The 13,205-nt window shown below is 37.0% G+C and overlaps 1 protein-coding gene across 1 annotated transcript; it reads left to right on the top strand.

Annotated features, from left to right (window-relative positions):
- Nucleotides 1-1,230: 1,230 nt before the first annotated feature.
- LOC133250044 (tropomyosin alpha-3 chain-like) lies at nt 1,231-2,435 on the top strand. The gene is made up of 2 exons (XM_061421212.1): nt 1,231-1,255; nt 1,412-2,435. Exons 1-2 carry the CDS (start codon nt 1,231-1,233, stop codon nt 1,798-1,800), a joined length of 414 nt encoding a protein of 137 aa, XP_061277196.1. The 3' UTR covers nt 1,801-2,435.
- Nucleotides 2,436-13,205: the final 10,770 nt, after the last annotated feature.

Genomic DNA, 13,205 nt, shown 5'->3' with positions numbered 1-13,205 from the left:
TTTGATCTCAACTACAATACAACACCCAGAAAAATAAATAAAAAATAACCTAATTGTGGCATTTATTTGAAAAATAGAATCATGGATGACCTATTTTACTTCTTTATACTTTTCTATACTTAACTTTTTCTCCCCACTCAGAATATACAAAGACATATTATTTGTATAATCACATATGACTATAAAAATAAAATCTTATTAAATTTAACAATGAATTAAATACAAAAAGTATTGACATTTTGCCAAGGAATGTTCAATTCCCAGCCTTTCCCTCTGGGATCCATCGACTGTCTATCCACACATGGTTAACCTTCATAAAGACCCTAGTTGGTTCAGCAGGGTAATTCTCCCAATTTACAGCAACAGATACAGAGGTCTAATAAGCAAAGAGACTCACCCAAGCTGCCAAAATTAGAAAGTGGTAAAAAATTAAAGTTTCTCAGGCTCCTATTCAGATTCTTCTCACTGTGCCATGTTGTCCTGTTTGCACTCCTGAAACTTATTAACATCAGTGGTGCAAGATCTGTGCTGTGTGTTAGTTGTTCAGTCATGTCTGACTTTTGGCAACCCCATGGACTATAGCCTGCCAGACTCCTCTGTCCATGGGAATTCTCTATGCAAGAATACTGAAATGGGTTGCCATGCCCTCCTCCAGGGGATCTTCCCAACCCAGGAATCAAACCCAGGTCTACCTCATTCCAGGAGGATTCTTTACCATCTGGGCCACCAGTAAAGCCCAATGCAAGATCTGAGGACTGCATTTTTAGAAGCAGTGCTTCTACATTCGTAGTCTTCCCTGGACTTATTCAGCAATATATCTGGACCTATCTTTTGGTTTTAAGTACTATATGAACTAGTATCAATCTTTCTGTCTTTTCATTCATACATCAAATGTATATTGAGCATTTAACATTTTCATGTTTTTCTAAGAGATGGGGGAGGTGTTGCACAAGACAGAAAAGGTCACTGCTTTTGTTTTATGTGCCAAATAATATGGTAATTTCAGGGAGCAAAAGTTTCTGGAATAAAAAAGGTTATATGGAAAGAGCAGACTGGGTGAGTAAAGTACTTGATTAACAAGGGAAGGTAAGGAAATGACGTCATGATTGAGGAAAGATTGGTGACAGGAGCTGGCTACACAAAGAGGCAGGGAAAACCTGAGAATGGCAGAAGAGAGCCTGGCAACTGAATGAAAAGAGAGAAAGCAAATGTTTCTGGAGTATAGTGAATATGGGAGCAGTAATCCAAGACACATGTAAAATTGTATCATGACTGCCAGGAATGAGTTTGACAAATCATTGAAGTTATGCAGGGAGATGGCATGAGCTGTATATACGCTTTATAATGGTCATTATATAAAGACTAGGTAAGGGCAGAAGCAGGGGCATCAATTAAGAAGTTGTGAAAATAGTCTTAAAACAAGGTAATGTTTGCGAGGTGGCTCGCAAGTTGGTGATTATTGAGGGAGACTTGGAGCGCACAGAGGAGCGAGCGGAGCTGGCAGAGTCCCGTTGCCGAAAGATGGGTGAGCAAATCAGACTGATGGACCAGCACCTGAAGTGTCTGAGTGCTGCTGAAGAAAAGTACTCTCAAAAGGAAGACAAATATGAGGAAGAGATAAAGATTCTTACCGATAAACTCAAGGAGGCAGAGACTCGTGCTGAGTTTGCTGAGAGATCAGTAGCCAAGCTGGAAAAGACAATTGATGATTTGGAAGATAAACTGAAATGCACCAAAGAAGAGGACCTCTGTACACAAAGGAGGCTGAACCAGACTCTGCTTGACCTGAATAAAATGTAGAGCACCCCAGCCCCACCCTGCCGCTGCTCCTCCCTCTCACCCCAACTCCGACTCCACTGGGGCCAGCCTGCCCGAAGCTGACCTTTAAACGGAGGGCTGATCTTTAACTGGAAGGCTGCTTTCTCCTTTCGCCACCTCTCCCACCCCTCTACTCCTGTGTCCTTTTCGCCAAACAGTCTCTGCCTCTCCCCAGAGATTCCAGTTGGGCTAGAGGCTGAGCACCTTTGGGAACAACGTTTAAGGGAATGTGAGCACAATGCAAAGTGTCTTTAAAAGCATGTTGTGATGTACACATTTTGTAATTACCTTTTTTGTTCTTGATGTTACAACCATTTGTAAAAAAACATTCCAGATAATTCCGTAGAACTGAAGCAGGAGTCTAATCCCTTTCTTACTTTTGGAAGGTAACATTTCAGCTTAATTGCCTTCTCCAGAGAGAAAGGGAAAAGGTTTGGGCCTGCCTTACTGAGAGCCTAGCAGCCCAGAGAAAGGCTCCATTTGGGGAAACCTCATTGCCCTGTAAAAAGTACCTGCCAAAGCAGAAAGATGATTCCAGAAGGAGTTAGCCAAAAAAAAAAAAAAAGTGCTGTTCAGGTTTTCAGCTTTATGGTATCTTTGGACAACTTTTTTTTTTTCTTTTTTCATCAGAAGTGACCAAACAATTAAGATGGTAAAACCTCTGAGACCAAATCCTTGTCCCAGCTCTACCCTGTTCCCAACTGCTCACAGAATGGATCATGTGCCCCTTATATTGAAGTGACCACTTATTTGCTCTCCTGCCTCCTTGAAAGAAAGGAAAGAAAATTGTTTTGCCACTGATTTAGCCATATGAAACTCAGCTCATCACCCTTTTCTGGGTCTGAAGCTGCTGTCTCTAAAAGTGCCATCTCACTGTGCTTTGTATCGGTTAGTGCTGGAGAAATCTTGAAAAGCGTATGTACAAAACTTGTAAATTTTTATATTTTGGAACTTTGCTTCTTTGGGGTTGAGGCAAACTGGTCACCCCTCTGCCTGTGAGAGCTCTCTACAGTCTGTGGGCTAGCAGTGTGCTGATCTTTTAAAGTTTCTTTCCCTACCCAATCCCCCTTTTTTGATGTTTCAGTGAGGTCTGTTAGGGGTGCATCCTGCAGCTTAATTGGCTTAAAATGTTCTCTCCTTTGGTGTGGTCTCTTTGGGGACCAATTGGGAGAAAAAAAACCAATAGTGTAACTGTTTTGATACTGAAAATTGATAAATGTCTTTTTGAAATAACCAGTCCCTCCAAAATAAATAAATCCAATATGACAATCTCTTTATTTTTTTTTAATTTATTTAAAAAAAAAAAAAACAAGGTAATGGTGTCTTGAAATTAGAGGTATAAAGTGGAAAAAAAAAATGAGCAGATTCAAAATATTTATCAAAGGACTTGCTGATATCCTGAATGTTTTAAGTGAAGGGATGAACGAAATCAAGAATAACTCTGGGGATATTAACTGAGCAATTGGGTATGTGATCTGCCATTTACTGATCTAAAGAAGACTAATGAAGAGATGATTTAGAGAAGGAGGGAGAAATAAGGACTTTATTCTAGATATGTTCTATTTCAGAAGACTAGTATATATCAATGTGGAGACATAAATTAGGTAGTTAAATAAAAAGTTTTGAGTTTAGGATAACTTGAGAAGATTTACAGGAAATTTCTTCTTGAGTACATGGGTTGTATTTTAAGCTGTAGCCTTGGATGGATCAGCAGTGGAGGGGGTGGAGAGACAAAGCAGAAATGCCCTGAGTTCAGCAATATTTACCAGTTGGAAGATACTGAAATATCGAGCAATATGCTATGAAAAAAGTCAAGAAAAAGGAGATGACAACTGCATAAAACATTATTAAGAAGCTGAATAAGATGATGACAGAGAAGCAGGGACAGAAATGATAGCAGATGGAAGGCTTTTTTATTCAAAATGTCACACTGAGTAAGTGATGTTGTACTTCTTATTCTGATAATTAATATTATAGAGAGTACTTTAAAATGTTATAAGCCCTCAATAAGTCAAAGATAAATTCAAACCATATGTTATTAAGTTAGCAATTCCAAAAAGAGTGGAAAAAAGACAGAGAAGGCATCCCAATCTTGAACTGCTGCAGAACTTTGAACGGTGGGTGAATACTTTGGAACTGCCTGATAAACTGTTGAAAATCTCAATGGGCATGTCAGAAGTAGAATGAACCAATCAAAGCAATGATTGGTGACACCAGTTGCAGCTTCAGGAGGACATGGGGAAATGGTGCTCATAGGAAGGGCTTAATGTAAATGAAACCCTCATTTCATTAACCAAAGGTTTTTCTGACATCACTTGCAAAAGTTCTCAAGTATTTACCTTGAGTTATCAACATTCTGATTACTTCTTCCAGCTGGGAAGTGGAAATAAATGCACTTGTAATATATTACAGTAAGTTCCCCACATACAAGTGAGTTCTGTTCCAAAACTGTGTTGGTGTGAATCCAAAAGCATGAGTCTGATTTTGTTCCTAGGTCCCACAAAGTTAGCCTAGATACCCAACTGAAACAATCAGCTATATAGCACTGCACCGTAATAAGTGCACACACAAAACGTACATAAAAGAACAGAGAAAATAAAACACTTTATTACTATAGTATAGTACCTTGAAAAGTACAGTAGTACAGTCTAATAGCTGCACAGAGGGACTGGCATGCGTGTTTCCATCTTTGAAAGTTCACAACGTAAATGTTTGTATGTAGGGAATATACTGTATGGGAAATTTCCTAAAATGACTTTGACTAGGTGAATAGTTCATACTTTTCAATGGTGGAAAAATTAAGGAAAATAATAATACATGTGGAATCAAATCAGTAGAAATCTTTGAGGCCCTGAGTTATTCTTATAGGTATTTTTAAACTTAAGGATTTACAGTATCTTATTATTTAATATGAATAAGAAAAGTCAACTATTCCCACAACAATATATGTAAATGTGTTAATGGATCAGTCTCTAATAGAGTCTTAAGATTTCTGATTCCCAGGTAATTATTTTTAAAATTTGCTTTAAACCTAATTTTGGTACAGAATGTCAGACAGCATTACCTACCAGAAGAGCAACACAGTTTGAGTAAAGCTACGTCACTAGTGAAAGTGAGTACAATCTTGTTCTACCAGCATTTTTCATTTCATGAGGTAAATGGGATGGTAGTATCCACAGGAAATAACTAACTACTATTTTTCATATAAATGGAAACAGAAGTAGTTTTCTATTTCTTATAAAATTGAGAGCAATGGAATATTAAAAGAATGCCTTTAGCCTTTTATATTTTATTCAACCAATTTACACTGAGAGGTTAATACATATGAACTAAGTTTGCTCTTTTTAATCTTTAAATGGTTATTTAATTATGAATTACATATAGTGAATCTGGGTAAATGTTTAAAAAGACTTAATCTTTCCAGAATAAAATTGCTTATATTAATGTATAAGCAAAGTAATGACCATACCATGACAAAGGCTATTCTGAATTAGGCGGTTTAATTTCAACACTTGATTTATTAAATTGCCAAATGGGGATAATCAGGCACCATTCAGAGATTTTCTCCAATAACTGAAAACATAAGTTTCTTGTCTTGATAAGTGGACCTAATGATCCAAGTCTAGGCATTTCCAGTATCTGTGACTGTTGACATTTCTTTCACCTATTCTCAAATCTCATATATTCACCCTTCTGGACACGGCCAAGAGTTTACGAGAGAGCTATTGACTGGAAACAGAGGGAAGCTCTCTAGGTCTGAACTGAGAAAAAGTAAAGCTCAGTTGAATTTGCATGCTTATTCTCCAAAGCCCTGAAAACAGCTCAATTTTAAATATCAAATAAATACCCTTACTTTATATTTCCCACACGCTTGAAGGTTGAAAATAGTGCTCTGCATCAGGAGTCTTATTACCATGTCACCCTGTCAAAGAGTTGTTGCCTTCAGCTATAAAAGTGCTGCAGTCTTGGGAGTGCCATGCCTGAGTTTTAATTGACTTCAAAGAACATCCACTCAATGAAATGAAATTCGGTGTTGGAAGGAGATTGTCCCAAGGCAAATCAATAAGGTCATTTTAGGGGCTCTAAGTTTGAGAGGGAGTTCCCTCTAGTATATTCTCTCATATGCATCCAGAGCTTTTTACTTTTTTTTTGTTGTTGTAAAAAGTCTAAGTCCATATTATCCCTTTCTTTTATGTGTAGCTATCATTCAGGTGGTTAATTTAAGGGCATTGTTGGCTCACTTTAAATGAGAACCACTGAAATCCACTTTTGATTTATGTAACAATTTCTTTAAAATGATAGATCCCCAAAATGTTTATGTTCTGATAGAGTAATGTTTATTCTCAGTAAGTCTGGAGTAAGTCATTATAAAATATTGATTCATTTTTCCCCTATAATAGGATACAGTTTCCTCAGAAACACATCTCCTATTAATATGATATGTTCAATTTGCATCATGACAAGATCTCTTATGCTTCATTTCTGATGGATTTTCTAAATATTCACATCAGTTCAGTTCAGTCGCTCAGTTGTGTCCGACTCTTAGCGACCCCACGAATCGCAGCATACCAGGCCTCCCTGTCCATCACCATCTCCCCAAGTTCACTCAGACTCATGTCCATCGAGTCAGTGATGCCATCCAGCCATCTCATCCTCTGTTGTCCCCTTCTCCTCCTGCCCCCAATCCCTCCCAGCATCAGAGTCTTTTCCAATGAGTCAACTCTTCGCATGAGGTGGCCAAAGTACTGGAGTTCAGCTTTAGCATCATTCCTTCCAAAGAAATCCCAGGACTGATCTCCTTCAGAATGGACTGGTTGGATCTCCTTGCAGTCCAAGGGACTCAAGAGTCTTCTCCAACACCACAGTTCAAAAGCATCAATTCTTGTTGTATATAAATCAGTGGTTCAAACTGTTTGGACGTAAAAAGACTTGTAAATTCTTAAGTATAAGGTTATTTAGATATGAAGTGATTTTGAGAAGATAAAATTTAGCAATTGTGAGAGACTCATTAGGAGCTATAAAATATTAGTCCTGATCACTCTCTAAATATAGCCTATATTCATATGTTGGAGATTTTGATTAACATGTATGCTTTCAGCAAGAGGTCTTATATGGTCATCACATTTATTTATAAGACATTTAAGGAAAGGAAACCTTTAAATAATTCCTAAACATCCTTGAAGTCCCTCAAAGACTAATTATTCTTCTGAGATAGCAGACTTCTTTAAAGGAACATTATAAGGAAATGTTATTTACAATAAAAACAGTACTTTCTCCTTTAAACATAGTGTTTTGCCTGCAAAGCATAAGTCTTAGTTATAAAATAATGACAAGCTAGGCAGTGAGGATACCAGGATACCAGAGTATCACTGAGCCTTCCCCTGCTTTGCTGTCATATTTGATTTCTTCAAACAAATGAACTACTGGCAAAAAAAAGAACATTATATTGAACACATGTCAACTGATGTGGTCCCTAGTTTTTAACAATGCTCATAGGATTTTGAATAATTTGACTGCTGGCTTTGTAAAAAAAAAATCCTCATTGCCTCTCGAGTGGTATCAGAAACACTTTCAGCAATCACATCAAATTTGGTTTTTTAAAGACAATAAACAATTCAGATAATTACTAGGTTTTAATACTATATTTAATGCTGTATTTAATACTGTATTGCATATCAAGAGAAAGTCATCCCTATCCCATCCAGAGATGTCCATCATTATCAAGGTAGGATTAGTCTATTTTTATAATGGAAGTTATCTTTTTTGTTTCATCCATTTGTTTCCCACACACCGACAGCCTTGCCAAGGCATGAAACTTCTATGCTCTGTGCATCGAGTCTTCCATTTCTCCATCCTTGTGACCTGATTCTTGCATGGATCTAGTGAGTCTAGATGGCAACCGTCTCCCTAATCTGGACAATACCTAGTCTCTGCACAGAGCATAGACAAGGTATTAGTTGCTTTGGTTGTCATAACAAACTGGATGGCTTAAGACAAGAAAAATTTAGTGCATTACAGTTTTGGAGCCTAGAAGTCTGAAATCAAGGTGTTTGCAGAGGTCCCTCTGAAACTATGGAAGGAATCTTTCTTTACTTCTTCCTAACTGTTAATAATGGCTGACAATCCTTGGTACCCTTTGGCTTATAATTATATCTGTCCAGTCTCTGCTTTTTTCACCACATGGCCATCCTTCTGCCATCTTCCCTCTGAGTGTGTCTGCTTAATTTCCCTTTTTAAAAAGAACATTAGTCATACTGGATGAGGGTTCACTCTAATTGCCTTACCTTGGCTTGACTAAATCTACAAAGAGTGTATTTCCAGATAAGGTCACATTTTGAGTTACTGTGGGTTAGGACTTCAACATATCTTCTTCTGTGGAGTACACTCCAACCCATAACAGAGAATATAGTTTGCTTATTTTTTAAAAGATTATTTTCAGAGGTGAGGGATATACTCCTAGACATAAAGTGCAGAAAGAAGAAATTCTGGTTTGTTTGTTTATACATTCTATTTGGTAAGGAAATTTTGGTGTCTTCAGTTGCACTATTTACATTCTTTTAAGTCTACACTATTTAGTATATGGTTTGTCAAATAAAAAGAATTCTAGTCATCATAAGACATATCACTGATTATTGAATTTCCATCATAATATATGTCATGAAATCAACAGAGTACTTGCTAGTTGCTAGATCCCTAGGGACATTGAAATAGGACAGGCAGTCAAAACAGTGAGGCTTTAAGATTTCTTTCCCCATCACTTTATATATATATATATATATCTCAAATATTCAGTCTTTAGAGTATGTTTTTCCTTAGTCATTTCACCTCCATCTTTTATTCTTCCTTTTACCAAGTCCCAGAGCTTTGAATTGTGTTGATTTATTCCGGGAAACAAATATAGCATTTTACTTTACCATAGCATCTGTCAAATAATGGACGTGCTGTTTCTGCCTTCCATTGAGCCATCTCTGCTTCACTGATAACGTATTTTGCTGTTACCAAACAGTACCTGCACAGAGTAATGTTTTCAGGTGCCATAAAAGTCATTTTACCTGAAAGTGTCATTGATTTACTTGTGGCAATATAGGATTCCTTGATTAAGAGTTTGACAAATCCCCACTGAAGCTGCATAATAAATCAATCTTTTACTGGAAAAGCCTGAGAGGGGGGTAAGTGAAGATGCTATACATTAATACCTGGGGGAGAGTTACTAACCTCTGTTCTCTGGTGATCAATCACCTTGGCTGGGTTGGACTGACAATGTCTGGAGGTCATCTGGTTAATGAGACAGCACTGGGAAAGTCCTTTCCAGGATTACATTGTATCAGTCAATCATTAACATCCATATTAGACACCCAGATCCATTTGCTACATTTGAGAAAAAAAATCTAGTGAAATATATTCAGAGTGGACTAATGATTATGAATGGATTACACAAAAAACTTAAGAAAAATATGCCTTTGCTCTTAGAGTGCCTTCATTGGGAAGAATTATAACAAAGTTGGCTTGAGGTTTTGTTATCCACCCCTCAGTCTTTTTTGAATACCAATTTTATTGTGCCAAAGGATAGAAAAATAACAATTGAGAAATTACATTATTTTTATTTTAAGTGGATCAGTAGTGGCGATATCAAGATTTGATTGAGATTGCAACACTGTTGACCAAATATCAACATGTAGAACATGGATGTCTGGAAATTATCTCAGGAATATGTGTGCTTGAAAAACATGAAAACCAAACTTCAAATAAAGAAAACATTTATCTTGCATGGTTCTTTTCCTTCTTTCAGGAATGTTACTTTTGGCTATTTACTGCAGGGATGAATTAAAATGCATACATTTCTTTGTTTTCTGAGAAAATGAAAGTAGAAAAGGAGTTGGGGCCCAGTGCTCATTTAGATTTCATTTTTAATCTCTGATAAACAAGGCAAATTACTTTATTTCTCTCAGATAAATAGCAGACATCATTCATCTTTATATCCTCAGAAACTAGTAAGGAGACACTTGGAAACTGTTTTGTAAACAGTTTTTTCCTTTGTTTTCTTTATAACAATGTAAAATTATTCAAATCTCATACAAAATTGATATTCACTACTTGTTTTTCTAAAGAAGAAAACAATCTTTAAATTTTACCCAAGATCATCTATCTTTCTGTGATACTAAAGTATAAATACATATCTTATATAAAGACACATTTATAATTTAGTATCTGATATAAGTGCACATTTACATAAAACTGACTTAGGCTGATAAAATACTGAAGATTTCTATAGCTATTAATATTGGAATTTTCTGTCATAGTTGTCTGATAATTTCATTTTTTTCTCCTTCTCAAAGTATGTGGATAACATACTTTTAAATTTCTGGTTCTGTATTATACTTGTCTGTTTATAAGTCTATCTCATGACATAATTTAAATTTCTGGAGATTGTTGATTCTATCATGTTCATTTAAACATAAGTGATTTGGAAATAGTCATAACTCATAACTGATCATGTTTTTTGCACATCCAATTGATTTATAAAATACAGCTTAATTCATAGTTTTAGCAACTTTTAATGCCTTTAAGATATTTGTACACAGGCTTCTGTTTTAGTTATAATTAATTATAAGTAACCCATATACTTACAATTAATGTCATGAATGAATTTTAAGTTTCATAACTGAGGTGTTCTTAAGAGAAGACTTCTGAAAATATTTTCCAAATACAGATACAGATTAAATTGTTTTTTATTTATTAAACTTATTTTGTGTATGCTTTTTGAATTTCTGTATATACTACTTAACCTAAAACTAACCTAGTAACCCTATATGCCACATGATCCCTGTGGCAGGATCTGTTTGTCCAAGGATAGCTTCACTGTTATCAGCAATCACACAGGGTCTTCTGCTGTGTGACTTTTCCACCCCCATCACATGGTAAGGCTTTCCTGGTGGCTCCGCTGGTAAAGAACCTGCCTGCCAATGCAGGAGATGCAAGAGACATGGGTTCCATCCCTGGGTTAGGAGGATCCCTTGGAGAATGAAACGGCAACTCATTCCAGTATTCTTGCCTGGAAAATCCCATGGACAGAGGAGCCTGGCAGGCTCTTGCCCATGGGGTGACAAAGAGTTGGACATGACTGAGTGTGCTTGCACGCATCAAGTGGTAAACTCAGGCACCTTTCCCTTGCCCCTGGTATGGCCTTATCTCAGTTACATCTGTAGAAGATGGTACACATGATGCTGCATGCTTTCTAAGTCTTGGCAAAGAAAGTCTTGCAGCTCCTGCCTCAGTCTTTTGGAATCCTCATTTCTCCTCTTGGAATGTATCCTCTCATAACTCCCCCGGCTGCTTTGAGAAATGTCAGTCCCATGAAGGGAGAAGGAGATATTAGAGTCAACAGTCTTAGCTGAGCTCACACCCATGTTATCCCAGCACAGGCGTCAGATATGTCACGGAAAAAGCTTCCAGATGACACTGGTCCCAACTCATCTGAGATATCAAGTGCCCCCAGATGTTTCAGTTTGCAGCCAAGGTTCCAAAGATTGTGCAGCAGAGATAAGCCAACCACTGAGCCTTTCCTGAACTCCTGACTCACAGAATCTATATTTGTGTGATACTGCTAAAATTGGGTGAGTTATTGGAACACTTTCTCAATAAATAACTAATATTCTTAAATATTGATTTCTATAAAACATTAAATATAATGCAATGGACTATTTCTATATCCACATATGAGATTTCTTAATATTTTTAAAATAAAATAATATCAGAGATCATATGTAAAGTAATAACAATATGGGAAATATAGGGCTATCTTATTATGACCATATTAAACAAGATAAATCAATTAGACAAACTAATTCCCTGATCCGGTACAATGTTACAATGTTACAAACCTCCATCCATAGTACTTCAGGCAGTCTATCAGATCTAATCCCTTGGACCTATTTGTCACTTCCACTGTATAATCATAAGGGATTTGATTTAGGTCACACCTGAATGGCCTAGTGGTTCATTTAAGTCTGAATTTTGCAATAAGGAGTTCATGATCTGAGCCACAGTCAGCTCCCGGTCTTGTTTTTACTGACTGTATAGAGCTTCTCCATCTTCAACTGCAGAGAATATAATCAATCTGATTTTGGTATTGACCATCTGGTGATGTCCATGTGTACAGTTGTCTCTTATGTTGTTGGAAGAGGGTGTTTGCTATGACCAGTGTGCTCTCTTGGCAAAACTCTGTTAGCCTTTGCCCTGCTTCATTCTGTACTCCAAGGCCAAATTTGCCTGTTACTCCAGGTATCTCATGACTTCCTACTTTTGCATTCCAGTCCCCTATGATGAAAAGGACACCTTTTTTTTTTTTTTTTTTAATGTTACTTCTAGAAGATCTTGTCAGTCTTCATAAAACTGATCAACTTCTCTCTGGCATTATTGATTGGGGCATAAACTTGGATTACTGTGATATTGAATGGCTTGGCTTGGAAACAAACCAAATCAAACAAATCAAATCAAACAAAACAAACCAAATCAAATCAAATCAAAACAAAACCGAACAAACAAATCATTCTGTCATTTTTGAGACTCTACCCAAGTACTGCATTTCAGACTCTTTTGTGAACTGTGAGGGCTACTCCATTTCTTCTAAGGGATTCTTTCCCACAGTAGTAGATGTAATGGTAATCTGAATTAAATTTGCCCATTCAGGTCCATTTTAATTCACTGATTCCTAAAATGTTGATGTTCACTCTTGCCATCTCCTGTTTGACCACTTCCAATTCACCTTGATTCATGGACCTAATATTCCAGATTCCTATGCAATATTGTTCTTGACAGCATCGGACTTTGCTTTCACCACCAGACACATCCAGAACTGGGCATCATTTCCATTTTGGCTCAGCCTCTTCATTCCTTCTGGAACTATTTCTCTGCTCTTCTCCAGGAGCATATTGGACATCTACAAACCTGGGAAATTCATCTTTCCGTGTCATATCTTTTTGCCTTTTTATTCTGTGCATGGGGTTCTCAAGGCAAGAATAATGAAGTGGTTTGCCATTCCCTTCTCCAGTGGGCCACATTTTTTCAGAACTCTCCACCGTGAGCTGTCTGTCTTGGGTGGCCCTACCCAGCAGGGTTCATAGTTTCACTGAGTAGAAAGGAGAGATAAGAAAGCCTTCTTAAGTGAACAATGCAAAAGAACAGAGGAAAACAATTGAATGGGAAGACTAGAGATATTTTCAAGAAACTTAGAAATACCAAGGGAACATTTCATGCAAAGATGGGCACAATAAAGAACAGAAATGGTATGGACCTAACAAAGGCAGAAGATATTAAGAAGAGGTGCCAAGAATACACAGAAGAATACATGGAAGAACTATACAAGAAAGATCTTAATGACCCAGATA

The sequence above is a fragment of the Bos javanicus genome, chromosome 6, assembly GCF_032452875.1.
Source record: "Bos javanicus breed banteng chromosome 6, ARS-OSU_banteng_1.0, whole genome shotgun sequence".
NCBI classification, from domain to species: Eukaryota; Metazoa; Chordata; class Mammalia; order Artiodactyla; family Bovidae; genus Bos; species Bos javanicus.
The sequence above is the reverse complement of the archived record's forward strand: the minus strand, read 5'-3'. Positions and strand labels throughout refer to the sequence as shown.

What these genes read in the sequence shown, in the direction of transcription:
- LOC133250044 (XM_061421212.1), top strand. Translation starts at nt 1,231, where the DNA reads ATGGGAGCAGTAATCCAAGACACAT. An exon ending in AGCAGTAATCCAAGACACAT is followed by an intron (nt 1,256 to 1,411) that starts GTAAAATTGTAT and finishes TTGTGAAAATAG; the next exon opens with TCTTAAAACAAGGTAATGTT.